The sequence below is a fragment of the Oryza sativa genome, chromosome 10 (genome assembly GCF_034140825.1).
Source record: "Oryza sativa Japonica Group chromosome 10, ASM3414082v1".
NCBI lineage: Eukaryota > Viridiplantae > Streptophyta > Magnoliopsida > Poales > Poaceae > Oryza > Oryza sativa.
Window position 1 is genome coordinate 12,950,395 of NC_089044.1, and position 26,550 is coordinate 12,976,944.

Genomic DNA, 26,550 nt, shown 5'->3' on the forward strand with positions numbered 1-26,550 from the left:
TATGGCTTCAAAAATCTGTATGATAGGAGGCTAGAAAATCTGTTATATGATGTATAGGCAGTCCCATACTTTAAATGCAATTTTCTCTTAAACTATTCATCCAATCTACGATCCGATTACACCGTTATGTTCATAACAATTAAATCTTTACAACAAGATCTCACATAATTATATTTTGATGAAAAATCACAAATTACTTTTAGATTTCACTAAGTTACTTCTTAGACATACAAAAGTCTAAATTACTTTTGTATGTCTAAGGAGTAACTTAGTAAAATCTAAAAGTAATTTAGACATATCATAAAAGTAATTTGTGATTTTTCATCAAAATATAATCATGTGAGATTTTATTGTAAATATTTAATTGTAACGAACACAACGATGTAATCGGATTATAGATTGGATAAGTAATTTAAGAGAAAATTTCATAAGAAGAAAAAAAAATATGCACAACCTAATAGCAAAAACTACTTGCATGCATGTCTGTAACGCTACCAGTACTTCTCACGTAATTGCCCGCGTTGCTCGTTAAGTCTAAATCGAGATGCCTCCCGAAAATATATATATATATATATATATATATATATATATATATATATATATATATATATATATATATATATATATATATATATATATATATACACACATGTATATACACGTATACACATATACACGTATACATATATATATACATATACACGTATACATATATATATATACATATATATATATACATATATATATATATACCTATTATAAAAGTTTAAGATGTTTTTTCCAAGCAATTTTGTACGTCGTCGCTTGTCCGATTCCCTCCCCTTAGTGTGCCCGATTCCTCCCAGATCACCGTATCAAAAAATTCATAAGGGTTCCGTTTCTGTCGTTTGAGTCCGAGTCCGTCTAGAAAAATTCCCGTGCTAGATACCCAAATCAATCAACCAACCAAAAACAGCACGAAATACCAAATTTAATCTAGAATTTGATCCAAAGAAACCTAATCACCCAATCCGATCCATCTGAGCCAACATAATACATTAAACAATAGAAAATGAATCATAAATATACTTAATCACGAAATCACAAATCCAAAATCATCAAAAAAAAATTAAATAAAAGAAACTAAATCATCGACGCCACTGCTCATGGGAGCCAAGGACGCCGCTGCCTTGAGGCCGTGGTAGCTTGGCGGCCGCGCCACCGTGCATCGCGAGGAGGGTGCTATCACCGGCCGAGGAGAAGACGCCGTCCGCAGGGAAAAGGACACCACAGGCCGGGAGGGGGGGCAGTGTGAGGGCACCACAGCTGAGATGCCGGCTGCCAAGAGAAGCGGCGTCGCCGGTGGGGGGAGGAGGGGAAGCGGCGCCGCCAGTTGGGGGAGAGGGAGTGGCAGCGGCGGAGAGGGAGGGCGAGCTGGCTGAGGGGTTGGGGAAGCGGTATCGCTGGCGGGGAGGAGGGGGAGCGGCGCCGCGCCGCTGGTTCGGAGTGAGGGAGGGGCAGCGGCAATGAGGGACTGAGGGCGCCGCTGGCTGGAGGAGAAGGAAGCGCAGCGGAGGAGAAAAGGAGATAAGGTGGGCAGGCGGAGGAAAGAAGTCCGAGAGGGAAAAAAAAGAAGGAAAGAGATAAGGTCAGGCGAAGAATCGAGACGCGCGTGACCGCGTCTTCTCTCGGCTCCGCGTCAGGAAGAAAAATGTATACGTATAACTGTAGTCTTTTACTCTCATCCGAAAGACTTGATTCATCTAAGCGACACATGTCCCGCACGAATCTCAGAGCCAAGCTTCTCTATGCCGAGCTTGGGCCGGACTGCCCACGCGGCATCAAGCTAGCTCGTGCTGCCGTTCTACGGCTAGAAAGATACTCTGTATCTCATGATTTGGAAGAAGCCGCGTGTGCCTGCGTTATCAATTCGAATCGCTTCTAGACCTGCAATGCAAAGAGTTGCCTCGATGGTGAAGTTATTCAATGGTTAGATTTTGTTTGCCGTTGAGTTTAGTTTGTAGAGTGAATTTCATTGATAATCTTTGCTGGGCCGGACTTGTACATTGAAGTTGTAACTTTTTCTCTATATCCGATCGAGATTACGTTCGTGTAGTGTGACACGAAGTCCGTGTGTTTGGTTAATGTGAAATAGGCTGTTTTGAAAAAAAAAGGAAAAAGTACGAATTACTCCCGAATTATTGCGGTCGTCCGAATTACCCCCATGAACCACAAAACCAGACATTATTTAACCCCAACTATGTAAACCGGACGAATTACCTCCCTCGACCTAATCCGCGGTAGTTTTGGTCTACGTGGCGTACGCGTGGCAGTCCAGTCAGCATTCTATTTATTAAAAATGTAGGACCCACTTGTCATATCTTCTTCCTCTATTCCTCTCTCTCTCTTCTTTCTCTCTCACACGCACGTCAGCAGGCGGGGATAGCGGCGGCGGCGCGCACGCACGCCGACCAGGGCCGGAGGCGGCGGCATGGCCGAGATGCGCATGGCAGCGAGGACGGCGGCACGCGCGCATGCGAACAGGGGCCGGAGGCGGCCGCGAGGACGGCGGCATGCACGGCGCTGCGGCGCGCACGGCGGCACGCACGCGGCTGCAGGCTCGAGGCCTCGACCTCCCTCCGCCCCGCGCGCTCGTCCTTCTCGATGCGCCGCCCCTTCCACGTAGAGTTCCGCGTCGTCGTCAGCGTCTCCAGTGGGCCCAACTCGAGGTGGTGGCTCGTCGATCCCGCGTGCAGGAGCTAGAGCTTGCTCGGCGGCTCATCGATCCCGCGGCGGAACTCGAGGAGGGGCGGTCGCCATCGCCGTTGCCGCGCCCCGTGCCGCCGCATGCCGTCGTCGCTCGCGTCGCGTGCCATCGCCATCTCCCATCGAACCCCGCCCGTGCCGCGCGCCGTCGCCCGTCGCCGTCGTCATCTCAAGCCCCGTCTGCGTCCCCGTGTGCTACCGCCATCGCGTCGCCTCCTCGCTCCCTGCCCCGCTGTGCTGTGCGTGCCGCCGTCCTCGCTGCCGCCTCTGGCCCCCGTCCGCGTGCATGCGCGCGGCCGCCACCGCCCCCGCATGCTGCCGTGCGCGTGAGAGAGAGAGGGGAAGAGTGAGACAGGTAGTGAGAGAGATAAGAGAGAGGAATAGTGGAAGACGATATGATAGGTGGGTCCTACATTTTTTTATAAATAGAATACTAACTAGAGTGCCACGCGTACGCCACATAGACCAAAACTACCGCGGATTGGGTCGAGGGGGGTAATTCGTCCGGTTTGCATAGTTAGGGTTGAAGAATATCCGGTTTTGTGGTTTAGGGGGTAATTCAGACGACCGTGATATTTCAGTGGTGGTACCTTCTATCTAGACATTGACAAAAAATTGTGTTCACGCACAACATGAAGAATATTCTCTTAAAGCGCTTGGATGATGAAAGTATCATAATTTTAGTTTTCCGTAGCTACGCACGGGTATTTTTTCTAGTATATATCTTTACCTATTATAAAAGTTTAAGATATTTTTGCCAAGAATTTTTCGTACGTTGTCCGATTCCCTCCCCGTGATCTTTTTTTTGCGATTTTTCCGTGTTATTTTCCAGTCCGACTCCCTCCCCGTTCCCACTCGTGTCGCACCACAGCGCCAGTACCACATAAGGCGGATGTTGCACAAATTCAAATATCGATACAAAATCCAATCGGACATAGAATATAGAGAAAAAGAAAATGAAACAAGAAGAATAAAAAAACTGCACAAATAAAAAAATCGCACAAAAAAAAAGCCCACGACCGGCTCAAATCGATCCAATTTTCTTCATTGAGTACTTCAATGCCCATCCCCAAATTGAAGATGAATATACGAACAACAAACAATAATCCCCATATCCTTATTTCAACATATGAACAACACATACAAATCCTCAAGATAAAAAAAAGCATGAATAAACATGAACAAATCACACGAGTAATTCATTATCATCGCCTTCGTCACTGCTTCTGCTTCTGGTGTGGGAGGAAGAACAGGAGGGGGTGGCGTCACCATCGCACCTCCTAGATCAGCCCATCTCTGACCTCCAACACCAATGGATCGGCCAAGCCACCAGAGGAAAGTAGAAGAGAAAGAGAGGAGAAGAAGGGCATTTGTCGCACCTGCAGCCCGCTGTCACCGTCAGCTCGTTACCATGGAGGTCGTCGCCGGTTGATGCCGTAGCCGGCGGCGGGAGGAGTCCGGAAGACCGAGTCGCCGTCGCCGCCGCCTCGAGTCGTCGTGCCCTTGCCGGGAAGGGTGAGTGCAGGAAGAGGAGGAGATGGAGCAGAAGAGGACGGATCTGGGACGCCGGACCACCGCCGCCTCCCCTCCCGCCAGAAGGGAGGGCGCCACCGCCTGCCACCACCCATCAGCATCGAGCCCTCCCGCGGCCCCATGGCGAGGGAGAGGAGGCGAGGGACGGAGAGGCGTCGCTGCGCGGAAGGAGAGCCGCGGACGCCGAGGAGTAGCTTGCCGGTGCTGCTCCCCAGCTCGTTGCGCACCGCTGCTCCTGCTCTCTACTCTCTAGGCATCATTGCCGCGGGACGGCGGGTCGTGGGTAGAGGGAGAGAGGAGGCGTGGAGAACTAGAGAGGAGAGGAGAGGATGTGTGGCTGGTGACAGGAGAGAGATGGGGAAAGAGAGAGAGAGTAAACGAGAGAGGGTGGATAGAGATAAGGTTCTTTGATTAGAAACATTCACGATATTTTCTCAGTAAAGTACTGTACCAGCTTCTGTTTTCTTATACTAAAATGAAATCTACGACCTAGATATGCTATTCATTGAATTGAATTCCGCTGAAAAATTACAGTGGGTTGAGATACACATATATACTTAGTGTTGTTTTCTTTAATTATTATTTTTTACTAGTGAAAATACTCGTGCGTTATAACGGGTGAAAAAAATATTTAATCATAACATACGTTTTTCACGAATAACCATGTCAATAACAATATTTGTATGGATCGTTTGTAGCTAAGACAATAAGAAAATTGGAACATCTTCAATGTAATCTCGCATGTTTTTATTTAATTTTTTTACGGACGATGGAAATACATTTTTTCTCACGCATTTTTTATTTTTTACAAAAGACAGAAAACATTATTTTAACGCTTTTTCTGACTTTTTTCTCACGCATTTTTAATCGTTTTTATTTTCTCATGTTTTTTTAGTTGTAGAATGAAAACTTCTCTTTTTAAGTAGTTATATTAGATTAGAATTAGAGAAGAGATATATACTGTCTACTAAAACGAACAGAAATCGGACTTCTTTTCCATGCTTTTTTTCCGCTCTTTTTATTTTTTTTCATGCGTGTTTTTTTATTTATACGAGCCATTTTTTCACCACTTTCTTAGGAAATCGGATGAACTTTTTTTTACATGTTTTTTAGATTTTTTTTATTTTTCGTCTTTTATAGGAATCAGACATTTTTCTATTTTTATGGGAATCGGATCTAGCTTTTTTTCACTTTTTTTCACCTTTATAGGAATCGGATTTTTTCACGTTCGGACCTATGGTTTTTTTGCCACTTTGTGGAACCGGATTTTTTTAGTTGTTTTTCGCTATTTTTTCCTTTTTTAGGGGGAATCGGATCTACGGTTTTTTTTCCACTTTTTAGGGTAGTCGGACTTTTTTTTTTTGCTTTTTCACTATTTTTTTATTTTGACGGACGAAGGAAACGTTTTGAAAATTTTGAAGTAGTAGAGATTGCTGACACCAAAATCACCAAAACTTTTCTACTATTATAAAAATTGAAGATAATTTTACCGGTACTCTGGTACGTCATCCGTGTATGTGTTGGTTTTTAACCGTATTGAAAAATACAGTTCGTTCGCTTTTAGAAATCCAGATCTATATTTGAGCTAGGTTTTAATTTCGTTCGCTTTTGAAAATACATAAGGAGTCGTATAAAAAATCTCTTGAAAAAAACTCGCATGCTAACTTAACATGATTTAATCTCTTGAAAAGAAAAACTTGCATACTAACCTGACATGATTTTCTAGAAAAATATATATCCAAGCGAATTCTCACAGTTAATGTATAATAAGATTAAAATAGCATTCACCAGTTGCAACGCACGGGCATTTATATATATATATATATATATATATATATATATATATATATATATATATATATATATATATATATATATATATATATATATATATATATATATATATATATATATATATATATATATATATATATATGATGTGCGCCGCGTTGTGTTTCGCTTTTTGGCAGTTCGATCGATCTTATCTCGTTTTTCTTCTCCGAATCATCTTCCACAATGCATGTTGGACCAGACGCGCCAAGTCGATGAACGAACAACTAGCCTGCTAGATCGGTATATACACGTACATATATCACTGTAGGTGTTGGAATTTGAATCATCATGGCGGCGGCCGACCTCCTACCGGACGACGTGCTGGAGGAGATCCTCCGCCGCCTCGCCCCGTCGCCGCGCAGCCTCGCCGCGTGCCGCGTCGTCTGCAAGGCCTGGCGCGCCGCCGTCGACACCCGGTGCCCGCCCCCGCGCCCGGACCTCCTCCCGCTCTCCCTCGCCGGCATCTTCTTCTCCGGCTTCTACTTCGCACATGAGTACCTACCGGGGTTCTTCGCACGGCGGGGGCACCATCACTGCGACCGGATCTTCCCCAAGCTCGACTACCTCGACGACGCACCCATCTCCAAGCTGGAGGCCATCGACCACTGCAACGGCCTCCTCCTAATGCAAGAGTACATCGTCAACCCGGCCACGCGGCGGTGGGCACGGCTGCCCCCGACGCCGGAGTGGAGCCCCGCGGGATCGGACTTGGAGGCGGTGGTCACCGACTCATGTCGCGAGGAGTACCTCGTGTTTGACCCAACCGTCTCGCCGCACTACGAGGTGTTCTCCATCCCCGAGCTTGTCTTCTGCAGAGGTGATGACAAAGACAATGCCGAATCGGTGGTAAGACAGCATGAGTGGCCGCCATCGCCATTTGTCGTGCAAGTCTATTCGTCGGCGACGGGGAGGTGGGAGAAAAGGTCGCTCGTCCGGCGAGGGGAGGCCGCCGGGACCATTGCTGATGTGCACTACTCATCTTGGATGGCAAGTCACCACCTCTACGGCGTTTATTGGCGGGGTGCACTTCACGTTCAGATGAAAAATAACGATGTTATAAGGTATTAGCTTCCTCCGTTTTATATTATAGATCATCGCTTTGACTTTTCTTTTCAAGTTAAACTTATTCAGGTTTGATCGAATTTCTTAACAAGAGAGCAAGCACTCACTCAAGCTCATTAATTATTTGCTCATCGTTTTTAAACTCAAGGAATAAAAATAAATTAAATAAAAACATACAATCAGTTTGAGAAAACAAAGAGCAAATTGATTTATCTTTTGCTTTAAGTAATTATTAATTCTTTTCCTATCATTTGATTTATTGTTAAATATATTTTATGTAGGCATATAATTTTACATATTTCACAAAAGTTTTTGAATAAGATGAACGGTCAAACATGTACTAAAAAGTCAACGGTGTCAAACATTTCGAAACGGGGGAAGTATTTGCTAATTTGTTGGTTTTGCAGAATAACCTTGTTAGATGACAAGTATCAAGTGATCAAGTCACCAAGCGATATCAATCTAAACAATCATCCTTATATTTACCTTGGAAGATCAAAGAAGGGGGTATGCTGTGCATCAATTGATGACAAACAACATCAGCGTCTTCAGGTTTGGCTGCTGCACGAAGTACTGCTTGGTGGTGGTCAGATGGAGTGGATGCTGATACACGACGTCAGTCTCGAGCAGATCATGGCAGATTTCCGCTGGAATCCTGAAGCTGTTAAGCCATGGATCAAACATAATACGTACCGTGGCGAGAACAAGAATAATGAAGAAATATCAGAAGATGAATCTCCTGGTTGGGACTCTGAGGATGATAGCATCGTTGTTTATACGGAAGATATGGTACGATGGGACATGAATGGATACACTTATATCCTTGGACTCCATCCTTTTAAAGAGATTATCTTTTTATTTAACTCACATCAGGATAGAGTATGGGCTTACCACTTACACAGCTCAAAGGTTGAATTCTTGGGTATGTTATGGGTAGGCTTTTCAGAGGAGATAGGGCGACGCCTTGTTGGATTGGAGATTTATCTTAAAACATTTTGTTACTAATTTATAATAATCCATTATTAGTATACTCAAGACGGATCTTCGTGGTCATATGGCCATCTTGTCTCCGTAGTTTCTTTCATCCACAGGTGTATGACTGGCTATGGGCTTCGTGTACATGGCGTCGTTACATGGGTAGAGACGATGATGGTGTTCTTTAGAAAATTGGTCCTTAGGATTTTTCTTTGCTTCACTGGTGGGCCATCTGATAAATGGTGAATGGCTTATAAAGATTGTGGTTGCGTTGACAGATGGTGGCGTAGGAACAAATCTAGTTCGGGATTGGAGCACAGCCTCTCTAATGTTTACTTAGGGGTTCTATGGATCTATTATTTCGGATGTACGAATATTATGATCTTCAAAAGCCACTATACAATTGTGGTTTGTCTGAATTTTTCTTGGTTCTTTGTTTGTCCTCTCTTCCACTCGTGACAGGATTGGTGAGAATCTGGAACAACATAGGGTGGCTACGGTTGTGATGGATTGTTATGACCTGAGATTGGTTGAGATGAACAGAGAGAAACAGAGGAGAATAGCGAAAACATAGTAAATGAGTTGTTTGATGGTATTTTGTAGAATAAAACTTTATCAGTGGCAATATTTTAGAACCCACGCTTTGTCGATAGCATGGAATGGATTATCTTTAAACTAAATGCTTTGTTCTAACCTACGTATAATGATTTGCACATATACATAAATCTCTAAAACATGAATTCAAGGGTCAAGCGATATTTTTTCGGTCAGCAATTGGCCTCGCGCATATATTTTGAATCTCCAGCAACAATCAAATGGCCAACAGTACACCATATCACTAACATCCAAATTTTCAAACACACGTTACTGAAATTGATCCAAACAGTTTTGGCTATAGACATCGGCTGTATTCAGCCTTGAAACCTATTCCACTACGACATATCACTGCATTGCAGCTCATTCCGCATCAGATTCTACCATGTCGTCGTTGCTGTCCTGTTCAGTAATGCCCTCCCTCTCCAATTCATCCATAAGGCTCCTACCTACACAGGCCATGCCGCGACCGCCACCCCTTCCACTTCCACGTGGTCTCCCTCTCCTCCCTCTACCCCTGCTCATTGCCTTCCTTACCTTTTCGAAGTTTGCGGGATTTTTTGGGCAGGTAGTTGTGTAATGGCCATCCCTCAGTCCACACCAGCTGCACACCCTAGTACAGAGCTTCTTCCCCCTTGCACCAAGTGATACATTCTCTTCTGGACCTACTGTCCGCTCTTTAGTCTTTGGTTTGGGTGGTGGTTCTTGGCTTATGACTTCAGCTGATGTGCCCGCACCATTGTTGCGTGCAACGATATCATCCCTACATGCCACGCTGTCTGGAAGCATCTCTTTTCCTTTCGCAGCACTTTAAGGGCGGCCATGGCTATTTCAAATGCAACCCTTGACTTACTACCTAACCGTACAATAGCCATTGCCTCAGCTAGCAGTGTCTTTTGTCGGTAACTTTCTTCCACACTGTCAGGTCCAGCTGTAACACGGTCACGCCTGTCAAATGACATGTCACTTCTGGCTTTCATCGTGTAGCGTCAGAGCACATACTGAGGTGGTATCTTCTCGACCTGAGCATGGATGAATGTCCGAAGAAGGTGCGTGCATAATAAACCTAACACAAATAAGCAATTTACCAGCAGAAACAAACAATTCAGCAAGCTAAATTTGTTATTATGTATCTCGGACTGGAATCAGAAGAGTTTTGTTCTTACCAGTATGTTCCCACTGCTTGCACTCACATTCATAACGACCTTTCTGAACGTCCGCTAACACTTTAAATTGTAGTTGGCACCAATCATGCTTCTCAGAATGCTCCATGTCCAACACAATCCACCTGTTTGTGTTGCCAATGTCCATGTCGATCCTGAAAGCTGTGCAATCATCCAATGCCTCCTCGAACAACTTGAACACAGCTCTTGTGTACACCCTTGACATCTGCACCACGAATGACCACCTTGTCTTTGTTATCGGCATGCCCTGCATATGCGATGGTATTAAAAACAAAGTGGCCCACTAGTCAGCAGGGAATGCAAAAATAGGCAACGATATACATACCAAACAAGCCCTGGTCTCAGCAGCCTCCTTCGCTTCCCGTGAAATTATGATATCAAGCATCCTACGCGCAAAACTGTGCAGATTGGTTTGGTGATCGACGAAATTTCTCTTAGCTAGTTTGTTCACACTCTCACTCTGCTGAGTAGATGTCATCCTGCCACAGTAGTCCTTCTTGAAGAGCGCTGGGATCCATCTGTGCCTTATTTCGTACAAGTTTTGCAGGGTCACACTATCCTGCAAATCAAACTCATCAATGAACCACGACCACGCATTTTCAAACTCCTGTGGGGTGTATGTCTGGTTCACGCACAACAACAATTCCGATTCAATGCGATCGTCCCTTGCATATAGAATGTTGAGTGCCTCAGAGTGATTCTTCAGTATGAGCCACCTGCACAGCCTATGTATTGTCTTCGGAAAGACATTTGTTATGGCCACCGCGATCACATTGTCCTGGTCTGCAGATACACAAGATTAGTGAATACTTATCTTATCAGTTCACAATGTGTTTACTGCTGAACCATGAGCTATTGTTGACATAAACATTGAAGGAATTACTTGCCTGTTAGCACGCATCTAGGCGAGGGGCAATCCTCCATACAGTTTTTGAACGTTTTGAATAGCCATTCGAATGATTCTATCTTCTTGTCTCGCAGTAGTGCACAACCAAACAGAGTGTCTTGTATATGGTGGCTTGCTCCAACGAACATCGCCAAGGACATCCCATATATGTTCGTCTTGTATGTCGTGTCCAGAGTGACTGCATCACCAAAGTCCGCATACTCGGCCTGACTGCTAGCATGGCTCCAAAAAATGTTCTTCACCACACCATCCTCATCGAGCTGCATGTCCCAGTAAAATTTAGAGTTCTGCATCTTGCATTCACTGAAGAAAGCGAACAGTTTGTTGATATCATCCGCCATCTCCGCGCGTTTGTTAGCAGCCCTCCTGTGTAAATAAATATCACAGATTCAATATGAAACTGTAGGGGGTTACTGATGCACCAACACAACATGCGAAGTGACAAAAAAAAATATTCAGCACTTCAACAGCACCATATAATACCTGATTTCCACGTCCGGTGATGTGAATGGGACATTTTCCTGACCTTCATGCATGTTTTGGGTAACACGACACTCTTGCACCGTGTCAGCTCTGTTCCTATGCACTTCAACAGCACCATATAATACCTGATTTCCACGTCCGGTGATGTGAATGGGACATTTTCCTGACCTTCATGCATGTTTTGGGTAACACGACACTCTTGCACCGTGTCAGCTCTGTTCCTATGCGACCTCATTTGTTTGACAGCTGATGGCGATGGCGATGGCGTCAACGGGTGGTTGTGCCCTATAACGACGACGTCAAAAACTACAGATGACAATTTGCCGTCAGTTGTGACATTCTTGATTTTAACATATGCTTTGCAGCCAGTCCTCTTCGATGTCCGTTTCCTCTCCCTGTTCGCCTCATCGCCCCTGTATTTGTGCCTCCCCTCCCTTGCGCAGCATATCTCCCGTATCGTCCGCTTCAATCTGCTTTTCCTGACATCAAAACCTGCATGGCATGCGTATTTCTCATAGAAATCGTACGCGTGATCAAACGATTCGAACACCATCCCCTCCTTCGGCACCAAGTCAGAACTAACCCCAGGTCCCTGCCAGTAGTCAAATTTTTACAATCATGCATACGGTGAAACTTCACGCTAACAGACTAAACAAAACAATGCTTAATTGCTTTCAGTAAGGCCTTGTTCATTTAATCCCTCACCCAAGGGGATTGAAAAGGATTCGAAGGGGATTAATTTCCTAACTAATCCCCTCCAATCCCTTCCTCATGGGGATGGATAACTAGGCCTAAAATGGATCCGACTGTGCAAAATAGATTGGAATGACTCCGATGCACAACTGCTATCAATAAAATGGATCTGAAATGGGGGTTTGTGGGGGGGGGGGGGGGGGGCACACATGGGTGTAAACCATCGATCGACTCGGGGTCGCCAGATTCGCCGGCTGCGGAGCACGAAACCGTGCCGCCTCCACGCTCCTCAGTGGGATCGACTCCTCCTCGCAGGTGCGGCGGCCATGGCACGCCGACGACGTCGTCGGCACATCACCATCGCCGCCGCGGCCGCCGCCGCCGCTACGCAAGCGCGAAGCGACGGGCAAGGCGGCGGAAGCAGATGATGGAGAGGGTGGCGCCAGGGTCGGGGCCGAGCACGGCGACTCCGGCGATCGCATACCGGCGGCGAAGTAGGATCGCCGCGGACGGAGGAGCCTTTGGTGGTTGTCTTCCTGGAGCGACACGAGACGACGCTCACATCGGTTTTTACTTTTTTACCCCACGGTCAATTGTTTTGCGGGGAAGTTACTGCTCCTTCCGTTTTTCCTGTGGAAGCGAGCGTATTATACGGGATGTTTTCTTCATTTTTTGCGAAATATGCGGATCTATCAAACGAGGAGTCGAGGAGCAGTTACGCAAATAGTTTTTCTTCACGATAATTTTTTAATTCATGTATTTAGAGATATAATAAATTATGTGTTCAGTAATTTTATGACCGGTATCTAAGTAAACAATACATGCAGCAGTACTCTTAGCGAACAATAGCCTCTAAGCCATTTTGTAGAACATGATACTCGCTCCGTCCCGAAATATTTGACGCCGTTGACTTTTTAGCATATGTTTGACCGTTCGTCCTTCGTCACGTTGCTGACCGCAAGGACGGTGGTGGCGGGACGCTCTCCCCACGAGTAATCCCAGTAGCGGCAGGTCGCGGGAGGCAGTGGTCAGGTGGTAAGCGCGGCGGATCCAGCCACGTCGGAGGTAGATCCGCCTCGCCCGATGGCGGATCTGGTCCCCCCTGGCCAGATCGAGTTGGAGAGGTGGCGGTAGCGGGAGTGGTCGGCGGTGGCAATGGCTAGATCCGACGGGAGGCAATGGCTGGAGTAGTCAACGGGGTGGATCCCCCCTTCCCTGAGGCAGACCTATGGCGCAACCCAGTGAGGCGCGGGGTGGCACGGTGGTTGTGACCAGTGGAGTAGGAGGCCGACGTCGCGGCGAAGGGTGGTTCCGATAGCGGCGGAGCTCACGGCGACGGCGGCGACAGATGCCAATACAGCATGCACGAGGAGGCGCGACAGGTGGCGGTGAAGGCTGACGCGGTGTGAGGAGGTGCGCCGGCGATGGCGGAGGTCAATGCGACAAGGGTGACACCACGAGGAGACTGGCAAAGCGGTGGGCTCTGGTGCAGCGGTGCCCATGCGCCGGTGGAAGTTAGATGGCATTGGAGCAATGGTACGTCAACTATGGATAGGCTGTCGGCTAGCGGCAGGGGAAACCTAGCCCGGCTTTGGGCGGGTCAACAATGGTGGCATTTTCGAGCATCACTCCCCCTCTTGAGGGTGTTGGTGTGCCGTCTCATCCCCTGTAGTGGGACTGCCGGGTGAAATCCCAGTTTGCATTCTTTTTGAGACCTCGACGGCAGTGGTGGCGGCTCTTTCGTCGCTTCTCTCCTTGGAGACGTCGTCTAGGTAACCTCTTGCCGAAACCTCCCAAACATCTAGTGCAAGCTCGCTTTAAATTCATGTCTTTTTGGGTTGTCGCCCTAGCTTATGCAAGTTGACCACGTCGAAGGGTCTAGGGGAGAGCAGTTCTCTTCTTCCCTGTCACCCCCTCTCCCTCAATCCCAAAAATAAATATGGATAGAGTGGGGTTTGTGTTGGTTGTAAGGGTTGGGTTTTGGGCGATCTCGGTTGTAGTTCTTTTGTTGGCCTAGCGACAGCTGGTCTAATGCTAGCATTCTATTCGGTCTTTCTGTTGGTGATGACGGGGCGTAGATAGTGGTATATTTTTTTCATTTTCCTAGTCACGACCACGGATCAGATCCGTAATCTTAGTAATTTTTTTTCATACTCTATCCTTTAAAAAAAATCAAGGTTCACGAAGAAAAGGTCGATGTGTAGCACCAATGTCAGATCCAAATTATCAAAGCAGCCATACTATGTTACTCCAGAATGAAAATTTCTCGTCTTCTGAATGTAGTAGGAGTACTTCAATTTTGTTGCATAACGCCACATTTCGGACAATTAAGAGGATCGCCTCAAGTGATCATATCGAAAACATCGATGGTCACATCAAGAACTATCTGAAAAGTTTTATTCAAACTTGTTGTGTCGAGCACAAAAGTCTGCAAAGCTTGTCACATTATCCAAGGCCACTGATCGGAGATGCTTAAGTTCAATCTTAGGCCAAAATTACAGATTCCGCCAGTTTGGCAAAAGTTTTTAACAATGCATGTCACATCGAATATACAGATACACATTTGAAATATTAAACATAGTCTAATAACAAAACAAATTACAGATTCCGCCAGAAAACCGCGAGACGAATTTATTGAGCCTAATTAGTTCGTCATTAGCAAATGTTTATTGTAGTACCACATTGTCAAATCCGTCGAATCCGAATTTATTAAGCCTAATTAATCCATCATTAGCAAATGCTTACTGCACAATTAGGCATAAAAGATTGGGACAATTTCTTATTTGGCTCCGTTTTAAAGTCTAACTACCAATTTGACCCTACCTTTTTTAATTTATTTATTTGACCCTGTTTTTTGAAAATGAACCTTACCCTGTTTTAACTACACCATTAAGATTTGAATTTTAAAAAAGAAATAAATATAATTAAAATCCGTAATACCCAAAATACCCTTGGGGAAACCATATCCATCCCTAATCCTATCCACATGTGTCTGTCGCTATCTCTCTCGTGCCGGCGTCCGGCGTGTTGTGGCAGCGGCGCTCGTGGAGGAAGGGGGCGGCGCCAGCGGGAAGAGCATGTCTCTCTCTCTCATGCCAGCGTCCGGCGAGTTGCGGCGGTGGTGCTCATGGAGGAAGGGGGCGGCACCGGTGGGAAGAGCATCTCCCTCCCTCTCTCTCTCTCGCCGGTGTCCGACGAGATACGGCGGTGGCACTCGTGGAGGAAGGGGGCAGCGTCGGCGGGAAGAGCGCGGAGGGGATCTGCGCCGGCGCCGCTCGTGGAGGCAGGGGCAGCGGTGGCGGGAAGCACGCGGAGGGGAAGGAGCAGCGTCGGCTCACGGAGGAAGGGAGCTAGCGGCGGCGCCGAGCCTCTGTGACGGCAGCGGCGCGTGGTGGAGCCGCGCGCGCTGTCGTGTGAGGTGGCGGCGCGTGGTGGAGCGGCGCGCGCCGTCGGGTGAGGCGGCGGCGTGCGCCGCGGAGAGGGAGGCGGAGGCCGGCGATGGTGGCGACGCACAGCGGGAGCTCGCCAGTGCGCGGGCAAAGGGAGGAAGGGGGGCCCGGTGAAGTGCGAGAGCTCACCGGCGTGCGGAAGCCAGATGGTTGTCGGCGGTGGTGCATGCGTAGAGGAGAGCTCGCCGGCTCGAGGAGGCCGGCTGACGGCGGCGCGTGCACTTGGGGAGGGAGCCACAATCAAATAAAAAAAATTTTGGTTGAGTAAAAAAAATTTAGAAACTAGGGTCAAATAAGCAAGGGTGTAAACGTCTTTTTTTTTCGAGAGTTAACACCGTTAGCTTGCCTTCACGGAACATGGTCAGGTCTCATCTTCATTTTTAAAAAGAAGGGCCAAATGACAAAACCTAAAAAAGTATGGTCAAATTGGTAGTTACCCTCCAAAACATGGTCAAATGTGCGATTGCCCCTAAAAGATTCGTCACACAATTTACATGCAATCTGTGCAATTGTTTTTTTGTCTACATTTAATATTTCATGCATGTGTCCAAACATTCGGTGTGAATGGTGAAAATTTTTGTTTTGGAAACTAAACTCTGCCTTACTTCTGATTAGTATAACGACGACCTAGTCAGCAGAAGCTCATTAAGCCGTTTCCTCACATTCTCAAAAGTCATAGACTATGTGACATCTTAGATAAGCAATGCTGCCATGGCACTTGTGTGATCGTCCAATTCCATTCTTTTGTTTTTGCCAATTATGAATGGAGATTCATAAATAGACTTCAATATATATCTTCTTATTTTACATTTGGTTATTTCTTTTTTTTTGTTGGTGTTTTCAATTTTATTTAAACTACACTGTTTTTAGAGTGTTAGATTGTAATAATTGGCTATAGGTCTTCTGAGCAAAGATGTTTTCTATTCCATTATTAAAAAAATACCAAGAGTCAAATTAACATTATTAGATTATTAGATTTGTAGTGCACTCCTTAAAAAAATGATTTGTAGTGTTCATATTTCTAATATCAACTATGAATATATTGTAGGTATAGACGAGTTCAAAAATATAGATTTTAATCAATCATTAAAACTTTTATTTTATTTTTAATTAATAAAGTAATAGCAGCTAAAACACTATAACCGATAAAAAAATATTATAATTATATGCATACATACTCTCCCCTTTGACTCTCTCTTCCTCTCTGTCTCTTATTTAATTCTTTGGTCTTCTAAATTTTAACTGATTAATCAAAATGATTAATAATTAGAAAACTAAATAATTACATTTTTAAGTTATATCCTACCTACTTTTAGTTTACTTGAATTTGTTTTATTTATAATTAAATATATACTTCAAGATCTATATTACCCATATTTTATGTTATTAAAATAAGAATTTTTCATTTGAACATATACACTAATCCTTTACAAGTAAGAGCATCTCCAGCAGGGTCCTCAAACAAAGTCCCTAATAAGTTTTGAGAGTTGATGAAAAAAATATAGGTCCAGCAGCCCCCAATTTAGGGAGTCCCCTAGATCACTCCTCCAAGCCCCCAGTCCGGGGGGCTCAACCCCACAGCCCCCATCCTCTATTTTTTTTTGGCGGGGGAAATTTCTGATCGCGCGCCATCGTCATCCTCCCTCTCGCGTCATCGCCATCCTCCCACAACCTCCCAGCGAGCAAGCCGCCAGGTCGTTTTGCTCCGGCCGGTGACCACCCGACATCCCTCGGGAAGAAACTTCGGCGAGATCCCACGGTGTGCCGCCTCAAGCCATCACAATCATCGGTTTTACTCCGTCACTCACTGTCGCTGACCTCCTTGCATCTCCGGCCAACGCACGTCGTCACCGATCGATCATGCCTAGGTGAGTCTCGACGTCCTCCCCGAACTAGCTGCTCACCCGCTGTCCACAAGGCCTAGCGCCGACCATCGACAGCTATCTATCACTGGCCGCACACATGCTGCAGTAAAAAAATTCAGAGATGATGGTGATTAAAACAAATCACAATAGTAAAGTTCAGTTTCGTATGTCTGAGTCTCCTTGTTTGATTTTGATCTTTATGGGCTTACTAGGCGTCTAGGCCCATCAAAATCATTCGCACAGCAAAACGTACATTGTCTCATCATTCATGTTTTATATGCAGTGTCTTGTTCTATGTCAGAGAGCTAATCTTGCAGAGCATATATAATATTTAAGAAATAAATTTGTGTTTGTACCGAGTCCTTAGTACTGCGGAACCAATATATATGCTAAATAAATACATATTGCAAATAGTATAACCTGATGTACATTACAATCATTTGTTGATGTTTCTGAGATAGATTGGAAAGGTTGTCAATTTATATATTTATTGCAGTGACTAGATTGCAATGACAAGTGGAGGTGATTCCTTTGTGCGCATGATGTCCGAGGACACTGATGTCGAAGTGCTAATGCCAAATGAAGACCTTCGTACTTCAACAAATGGTGCAAAAGGAAGTGCCAAAAGATCAAGCAACTATACTCGTAAGGAGGACATTCAATTGTGCATTTCATGGCAGAGCATTAGCTCAGATCCTATTATTGGCAATGAGCAACCAGGGAAGGCATATTGGCAGAGGATCGCAGAGCACTACCATGCTAACCATGATTTTAAGTCTGATAGGAATGCAAACTCTCTTGAGCATCGTTGGGGTAACATTCAGAAGGAAGTAAGCAAGTTTCAGGGTTGCTACAATCAAACTGAGCGTCGACATCCAAGTGGCATACCACATCAAGAGCTTGTAAGTTAAATTGTTTATTTATGATTATTAATAACAATCTTGTATGTATGTGAACTAAAACTTAAATTATGTTGCAGGTTCTTGAAGCTGAGGCATTATACTCGTCCACTGCACCAAAGAATAGGGCATTTCAGTTTAATCATTGTTGGCTCAAGTTGAGGAATTCTCCTAAGTTTCAAACACTAGAATCCCACAAGAGGCCACGGTCTAGGAAGTCTTCGACCCCAATTGAGAGAGCTGGTGAAGAAGATGAAGGAGATGATGCTAGCAAGAGTACAGCTCCTGATTTATCTCAGCCGAGTGCTAAAAAGAGACCAATAGATAGGAAGCAAGCAAAGGAGAAGTTGAAGAATGGAGGAGAAGATGGACCATACAAAGAGGCGATGAAAGATTTGCTTGACGCTAAAGAGAAAGAAGCAAAATTGAAAGAAGAGAGATGGAAGGGAACTAAGGAGATTCAAGAGCGCAAGCTCTTATTTGCTGAGCGTAAGTTAGTGTGGGATCAAGAACAGAAGATTATGTTTTGTGATGTTTCCACCTTGGAACCGGATGTGAGAACGTATGTGTTGGCTATGAGAGCACAGATTGCAGCTTCAAAGGTGGCTGCCCTCAATGGTGGATTTGATGGTAGTAGTGGCTTTGGAGGTGAGTTTGGTGGCGGTAATGGAGAAGTTTGAGCACTTCGATGGAATAAGTTGGATTCTATTGGATGATCCATGTGTCCTTTACTAGTAGGATATGCCATTATCACGATTGGTCTTTGGAGTCCTTTTTTGTTAATTATTTCCACAATAATTTTAGTGTCACTTGCTAGTAGGATATATATTACTTTCAGATTTGTTATTTATAATTGAACCATTCATGGTTGTATGATGTATTATTTTTAAATTATATAATGCATCATTGGGTTCACATAGTCTATTTTTTATGAGCAATTTTCATTTTCATTGGTGAATTACGAATCTTGGTTGCATCTTGTTGTCGTATATGGCACTGTACCCATACCATATTTACATGTTTAAAAATTTTAATTTTGTATTCGAATTGTAGTGTTTGAAATTGTGAATTTAAGTATGGTTAAATTATGTGAGTTAGAAATAATTGTGTTCGAATTTTTGTTGTGTTAAACGTACTGTATATGGATTGTATTTTAAAATACAAGATAAACATGAGTAGGGACTAAGAAAAAGGGGCTACTGCTGGAGTTGGAGGCATTTTTTTAGTCCTTGAGAAATGGGGACAGCCCTCATTTAACTTTTAGGGGCTTCAAAATAAGGTCTATTGCTGGAGAATTGACACAACCTAGGGCTATGAATCTAGATATATGGATGTAGCGTACTTGACCCATATGGACCCATATAGGGCTTACCTTATGTATCAATTCTATTTCACATTCAAATCTGCATATCAATTATATTTATAAACTATTATTCACCAATCGCTGAGTCAAGATTATTGGCAATGTGATTGTTTAAGAAATTGACTATCCGAGATCGGATGAACACCTATGCTATCAAGTTGTAAAGAAGAACGGAAATTGGCAATATTGATTACATGACATATCACCTTATACTAGTTAATGAACACGAATAACTAAATTAGTTGTACAATCTCATGAAATAAAATAAGAATTGCATCCTCATGACTTTATTTAAATAAAAAAGTATAAGCATAAAACAACATTAAAATAAGAAATTGAAAAACCTCAATATAAGAATGCGATATTTCAAAAAACATGACTATATGCACTATGGCATATTAAATCAGTCAACATAACAAAAATTGATTAAACATCCATATAGCACTTTTAAGTAACCATGATGTATCATGTCTTTAAAAATTAGAAAATAATTCAACTTAACTCGATGGATTCATTGTTTTCATCAATTAGATCTATTTTAAAAGACCTTAAGTCGAGACATGTCATGTCTTAAAAACTCTAAAAACAACAAAAGAAATTCTGAGATAAAACAAAACATCTTATAATACATTTTCACTAAAATTATTTAGAATAATAAAGTCCCTCCTTCTCCTCCTCCCTCTCACATGCAGACATCACTACCGTCCCCTTCCTTATTTTTTTTAGCTATTAAAATAGAAGAGAAACAATCAATCTTGAAACAGCTATAATTTTTCATAAGCTACACGTCCGGTTACTTATATGTTTCGGTTAATATTTTACCTTTGTAAGTTTCTCAAACATGTTAGGTTTAATCTTGTTGTTTACGTGCATTTTGGGTTGAGTTAGTCATGTGCATGTGTAGGGGAGTAAGTCACAAGTGAATTCGTGAGTGAGTTAGTTAGATCAGTGACCATGATCTGCATGCGAGTGTTCATGCAGCTGGCTTGGAGGTGCGGCCAAGTTTGTGGAGTCATGGAGTGAATTGTGGATCATCTAGCTCACAGCATGCATGTGTTAATTAGTTAGTGGTGCTTTGCATGCAAGTAGGAGTGGCTTGCATGTAGGTATAGATGGCCAAAAGGCCCGCCCGGCATGGCCCACCAGCCATCGGGCCGGCACGGCCCGATCGACACTTCGTGCCGGGCAGTGCTGGCCCATGGGCTGCGCCTCCTGCCAAGGCACGGCCCCACCAGCCGTCGGGCCGTGCCGGGCCGGCTCGAAGGCGTGGTTGGCCCATCGTGCCTTTTTTAAATAAGTCTATTTTCCGTCCCTCCTCTTTGGGCTAACATATATATATATATATATATATATATATATATATATATATATATATATATATATATATATATATATATATATAGCTAAAATAGACATTATAGCTAAAATAAGTCTATTTTATGTTCCTATTCTTTCGACCGTGGCATATAATGTCTATTTTTACTCCCTATTGTTTTTGTGTCGGGCCTGGCCTGCGGCCCATCGTGCCGTGCCAGCCCGGCCCAACGTGCTGGTGGAGAGGCCCAGGCATGGCCCGGTGGTCGGACCGGGCCGGCACGGGCCTGACCCCTGACGGGCCGTGCCGTGCTTGGGCCAGGCCAAAACGCCGTGCCGTGGGCCGGGCCGTCGGGCCTCGGGCCTTTTGTCCATCTATACATGTAGGGAGGTGAGTGAAGTGTATTTGGCCGAGCTGTGCGGCAGAACGTGGCATGGGTTGAGGGTGAGCAGTTGCTCCAGTAGTGCATGGGTGTGCTTTTATAAGCATGTAATCAGTTTGTGTGTGTGAGATGAAAAATACAAGTGCATTGGTGCTGGTGTGCAGTGCCAAAACAAATACATCTCTTGTGCTTTCAGAATTTTTCTTGTGTGTTTTAGCCACAATATCGTGCGTGCGTTCTTAGTGTTTGGGCTAACAAAACACAGTATATGATGCATGACTACGCGAATGCGTAGGCTACCTTTCTAGTTAAATATAAATCATTCATTTTCCATGACTTACGAGTAGTTGTATGCACACTTTTTGCAATTGCAAGAGAAGCAGCTTTGCATGTTCATACATATATCAAATACATATAGCACCTATATTATGCGTCCTGCAGATCTTCTCTAGTTTCCCAATCAAATCCTCTGATGTCCAATCCAAGAAACCTGTCCATGAAGATGATGTTGGCTGGCGTTCCATCCCTCAACAACGATGATCACCGGCGGCGGGGGCATGGGAGAAGCGACCTGATCACCGTCAAGGTGATGGCCATTTTGCCTCTGCTGATCTCCACTCCAGCCCACTCCATCGGCGGTGTCGTCGACGACGACGACGATGTGGAGTATGTGGAGATAACATGCTACATCGACACGCAGCCATTCGACTACTGCTTCGAGCAAGCCTACCTGTTGCTGTCCGACAACGAACCACGCAAGACTGTACATGGTAATCACCCTGTCCTTGCACCCAAACGCAAAGGTCAGGATACTTTCACCGCTCCACCGAGGAAGTGGCTCAAGATGCATCTTGTCTGCCGGAAGCCTCGCATCGATAGGTGCACGATAGCCCTTAGATTCGATACCATATATCTGATGGCATTCAGCACTAATCAGAACCAGTGGTACAGCATGTACTCTGGGTTCCCAATTGCTCACACCAGACTCCCCTTTGATGAGGATTACTTTGCTCTTGCCGGGGGCACAAGTAATCTGGTTACTGTGCCATTGGGGAAAGAATCTGCGCTGGATGCAATACACACCCTTGCTACATTCGATGGAGAAAGTGCCAATGACTTGAAGATACCGCTGGTGAAGTTGAGGATAATGTTCTCTGAAGCCCTTAAGCTAAAGCCCGTGCGTTTGGCCTTTTCTAGAGATTGGAACGAGGAAACCCACATCACCAAACAAGACGCGAACTACATTGGATGTTGGGGCCTAATGTCATTCAATCTTGTAGCCTGGAAGAACTCTGGCTACGCGTACTGGAAAAGCGAGAAGAAATTGGAAAACTGCCTTGTGAACACCCCATGGAATGCCTCAGAAGTGGGCGATCTTCTCATGCGTCCAAATGACGAGGCGATCTGAACTGTTATATGTAATTCTACTTATATACATGTTTGCATGCATAATATTCTGTTTTAATTTATAAATGTCGTTAAGAATATATTGTAAGGCTTAATTTCTGTGATTGAAGTCTAATGCAAAGACCAAGTTTGTGTTCTTCTGTGATGTGTGACTTCTTTATAAGAGATATGTTATTATTTGTAAATAATAACTCCTAATTAATCATATCTCAAACTGCTCTTACTCATTAATTCTTCATTCCTCAAATCCAACTATCCATATTTAATCCAAGATCGCCTCCCCTAATCCACACACAAGCCGGTGTGTCCCAAGTGCAAAGGAGGTGAGGAGGACCTCCATTGCATCTTTCAGCCGCCTCTGCCCAACTGCCTCCACTGCCTTTCCCCCTCGCCCTCGCTGCACCCTTGTGGCTTCTGTGATACGGGTGTGTTCCCATGCATTATTTTTTTAAGATAATAAAAGAATATTATGGCTTTTGCTCAACGAGTTACAACCAATTATTAAAAAATCTGCTCAACAATGAGCGGGTGTGTTCCCATGCATGGTCACTGGGGTTTTTCTTGTGGGAAGAACTTTGTTGAACTAGTCAACTAGCAGGAAGAGAGCATGCATGCATCTCAGATCAGCTAGAATTAATGAGGTTTAAAAAAGGTAGCCATATAAAGGCCGTTTGGTAACTCAAGTTTCATAGGTTAAAACAAGGTAGCCATGCAATTCTCCTTTGCAGATGGTTCAAATCATGTTAAGAAGCCATGCCAAAAAAATTGATAGGGCCGATTTGTGTATTAATCCAAATTGGCCATTTAACCTTTTGCTTCCTTTAGCTTTTTGCTCCGTCCTGCCGCAACTCGATCGTTCTGTATTCTGCAGCGAATACTATATATGGCGACTTAGGGCCTTTTTATTGAATAGGAAAACACATAAATTAAAATAATTTGCTTCTCAAATCCTATAGAAATAAAAAACAAAGGAAAAACAATTGGAGCCTTTTGATGGTGCCATGGAAAAAACAAAGGAAAAAGAAAGTTCAGAAAATGTCACACTTCTTACTATTTTTCCTATGAAATGTGAAGCTTAAAAATACAATCCTATGATATTTTTTCCTATGAATTAGAAGGACATGTTGAAAAATCTATAGGAATTTGAAACCTATCAAAATCCTACAAATCAAACGGGCCAAGGTGCGTTTGAATCTGTAATTTCATCAAGTTTTTTTTAGGCATGTGAAATATGATGAGTATTGCGAAATTGAATAGCTGGTTTTATTTTCAGATAATAGAATAAAATTCTGGTCATTGCTCAAAGAGCTACAACCTATTATTATGGAAAACCGCTGAACAACGAGAACACACCAAGTCCAAAATAGCACACCCAACAAACAGGAAGCAAAGCACATACTAATTACCACCAAAACTAGACAAAGACCACGCAATTATTGAAGCCTATTTGTGAATCTTCATCCGCAATTGATGAAAATATGCATAACCATTACCTCTAGGTTACGGCATGCAGAATGCATAAGTTTGATGTCCTCATCACACATTTGTAGTTGTGCCCAAAACTGAAGTCAATACGTTGCCCTGAAAAGTGATTTGACAGTGATTTGTAGTTGTACCCAAAAGTATCTGCATATAAGATTTTGACAGTGATTTGTCAAAACCATATTATTTCTGCTAAGCCATAGAGCCCAATATATAGCAAATGCTCCTACAAGAATAAGTTCATTGTTTTTTTATCAATACCCACAAGCCAATTTTCAAAGTTATGAGATATGATATGTAGAGGATATAAACCAAAAGAATTTTGTACTGATCTTCAGATAAATCTGGCAAAATGACAATCTATAAATAAATGATATATTGTCTCATTTTTCAATAAAAAACAACATCTCATACTACCATTACAATTTATCCTAGACAAATTATCCTTAGTTAGCACTACTCCTTTAAGCATATACCACGTACAAATCTTAATCTTAATAGACATCTTAAGTTTTCAGATAATATTGTTTCTCTTAATATAACCATTATTAATTAAAGCAAAATACATGGAATGAACTAGGAATTGACCATTCTGATGAAAATTACATTTAAATATGTCATTCCTTTCTGTCAAATGAATATGCACAATTGAACCACATAAGTTATGCCAATTGACCAAATTTTGGCCTACTAATACTCTTCTGAAAGAAATATTCAATGAAACAAAACTCATAATATTTGCAACTGAAGAGTTTCTCCTACGAACTATAAAGTACAAAGACGGGTATCCATCCTTAAAGGAAGTTATCCGCAGGTGATACACGCGGACCGTATTCTGATGGTATTGGGTACGTTGGTACGAGGATCTACACGATACGACATCAAGCACACATGAGACAAAGATTACACTGGTTTAGGCCTTCGTGGGGTAATAGCCCTAATCCAGTTTATATGGGAATATGGAAAACCACAGAGATTACAATAGAGAATAGTGGAACCCTGAGATTACCAGTGAGATCCCTGTCGGGAACGACTCGACGAGATCCACTAGTGAGTTCGCTTCGAGTCCTCTGGATTGCTTCTACTCTGGCGGGTGTCTTGAGCTGAGATTCGTTGCCTTGCATCCCTCGAGGGGTCCTGTATTTATACCGTGGATTATCATGGTCTCTAAGTAGAACTCGAAGATACTTGTCTATGTACGGGATCACAAATCCTATATCTCCTCCGAATAGGACTCTAACACTTTCTATTCAAGAAGCCAGTTTCCTTACAAATCGGCCATTTTTCTTAGTTCGGAGGTAACTTTCCCGTATACTTGAGGATATATCGTATTCATATATCTCACGACCTCAAGTATAGGAGGTATGCCTTATCCGTAACCCTGACATCAGTATTTCCTATCCACTTATCCTTCTAGAATATTACTTGTTCACCATTATTAACTACCCAAAATCTTAGTTGTTCACCATTATTAACTACCAAGAATCTTAGTTGTTCGCCATTATTATCTACCCAGGAACCCATATTTAAATGGGTTAATTAGATCCATGCCATTGCAAATTTGTGTATTCAGAAAAATGTCTGCCACTGAAATTTTACAAAATGGAATCTATGCCATCGTTGCCACGTTCTTCGTCACTGCCGTTTCTTTCTTCCTTCATTTCTCCCCTTTTGTTCTCCTGGCTACCGCTCATCAGCGTGACGGAGCTGGTGGAGAAGTTGATGCCGCTGCCAAGCACGACTCCCTCCGCGTCATCTCCTCCCTCCTAACCCGCGGCAGCAGCGTCGAAGCCTATCACCATGGCCGCACCATCCTCCCTTACCATGGGGCCGGAGTCAGAGCCAGAGCTAGTGGTGGCGGCGGAGGAGCGCAAGTGCACGGCTTGGACTCGAGCAATGCGGATGCCACAGCAAGGTAGGGCTAGTACGACTGCTGTGGGCGGCGGCGGCTAGGGTGTTGTTGTCCTTGCTATTGGCTACCACCGTTGGCGCTGCCATTGGGGAGCGGGAGACAAGGATTTAGGGTTAGTTTGGTCTACGCCGGCCGCATGCTCGCCCACTCCGCTACCGCGCCCTCTTATTCTGCTCCTCCGCAGTGCTAACCTCGCCACGACGGCCGCGCGCCCGTTGGGCTCGACCGCTCTGGCCAAGGTAGCGTTCTTGGCTGTGGCGCTATGGACCGTCGTGCCGTGCTCCCCGTGGAGAACTCGCTTTGCGGTAGCACCCGCCGTGTTCTCTGGCAGGAGGAGCCACATCGGCACCACAGCGGCGCTGGAGACATGGTGGTGGTCGTCGCCGTCGCCGAGCAAAGAGGTGAGGAGAGGGAAGAAGACGAAAGAAGGAAGGGAGAAGACAAAAAGGAAGGAGATGGATGGAAAA

The 26,550-nt window shown here is 44.2% G+C and overlaps 4 protein-coding genes across 4 annotated transcripts; 3 read left to right on the forward strand and 1 right to left on the reverse strand.

Moving 5' to 3' along the window:
* The first annotated feature begins 6,399 nt into the window (after positions 1 to 6,399).
* Positions 6,400 to 8,336, forward strand: LOC112936574 (uncharacterized). Its single transcript, XM_066304987.1, has 4 exons — positions 6,400 to 7,172; positions 7,581 to 7,680; positions 7,726 to 7,962; positions 8,265 to 8,336. The coding sequence occupies exons 1-4, from the start codon at positions 6,400 to 6,402 to the stop codon at positions 8,334 to 8,336; spliced, it is 1,182 nt and encodes a 393-aa protein (XP_066161084.1).
* Positions 8,337 to 8,981: 645 nt separating this feature from the next.
* On the reverse strand, positions 8,982 to 12,557 carry LOC9269631 (protein FAR1-RELATED SEQUENCE 5). Its single transcript, XM_066304986.1, has 6 exons — positions 12,219 to 12,557; positions 11,317 to 11,908; positions 10,814 to 11,199; positions 10,252 to 10,709; positions 9,909 to 10,173; positions 8,982 to 9,808 (listed from the first exon to the last, which is right to left on the reverse strand). The coding sequence occupies exons 2-6, from the start codon at positions 11,367 to 11,369 to the stop codon at positions 9,732 to 9,734; spliced, it is 1,239 nt and encodes a 412-aa protein (XP_066161083.1). The 5' UTR covers positions 11,370 to 11,908; positions 12,219 to 12,557; the 3' UTR covers positions 8,982 to 9,731.
* A 5,308-nt stretch (positions 12,558 to 17,865) lies between these two features.
* LOC107279085 (glutathione S-transferase T3-like) lies at positions 17,866 to 18,902 on the forward strand. Its single transcript, XM_015758145.1, has 2 exons — positions 17,866 to 18,153; positions 18,303 to 18,902. The coding sequence occupies exons 1-2, from the start codon at positions 17,866 to 17,868 to the stop codon at positions 18,900 to 18,902; spliced, it is 888 nt and encodes a 295-aa protein (XP_015613631.1).
* A 2,848-nt stretch (positions 18,903 to 21,750) lies between these two features.
* LOC9272176 (60 kDa jasmonate-induced protein) lies at positions 21,751 to 22,817 on the forward strand. The gene has a single exon (XM_015758146.3). The coding sequence runs from the start codon at positions 21,755 to 21,757 to the stop codon at positions 22,688 to 22,690; it is 936 nt and encodes a 311-aa protein (XP_015613632.2). The 5' UTR covers positions 21,751 to 21,754; the 3' UTR covers positions 22,691 to 22,817.
* Positions 22,818 to 26,550: the final 3,733 nt, after the last annotated feature.

Bases quoted from the DNA above. Each gene is read 5' to 3' on its own strand.
- LOC112936574 (XM_066304987.1), top strand. From the start codon at position 6,400: ATGGCGGCGGCCGACCTCCTACCGGACGACGTGCTGGAGGAGATCCTC. The intron at 7,173-7,580 runs GTATTAGCTTCC...TTGGTTTTGCAG, and splicing joins AAAAATAACGATGTTATAAG to AATAACCTTGTTAGATGACA. The intron at 7,681-7,725 runs GTATGCTGTGCA...CAGCGTCTTCAG, and splicing joins TTGGAAGATCAAAGAAGGGG to GTTTGGCTGCTGCACGAAGT.
- LOC9269631 (XM_066304986.1), bottom strand. From the start codon at position 11,369: ATGCATGAAGGTCAGGAAAATGTCCCATTCACATCACCGGACGTGGAA. The intron at 10,710-10,813 runs GCAAGTAATTCC...GTGTATCTGCAG, and splicing joins GCCTAGATGCGTGCTAACAG to ACCAGGACAATGTGATCGCG. The intron at 10,174-10,251 runs GTATGTATATCG...TCGCATATGCAG, and splicing joins CTGAGACCAGGGCTTGTTTG to GGCATGCCGATAACAAAGAC.
- LOC107279085 (XM_015758145.1), top strand. From the start codon at position 17,866: ATGTCCGAGGACACTGATGTCGAAGTGCTAATGCCAAATGAAGACCTT. The intron at 18,154-18,302 runs GTAAGCAAGTTT...ATTATGTTGCAG, and splicing joins GGGGTAACATTCAGAAGGAA to GTTCTTGAAGCTGAGGCATT.
- LOC9272176 (XM_015758146.3), top strand. From the start codon at position 21,755: ATGTCCAATCCAAGAAACCTGTCCATGAAGATGATGTTGGCTGGCGTT.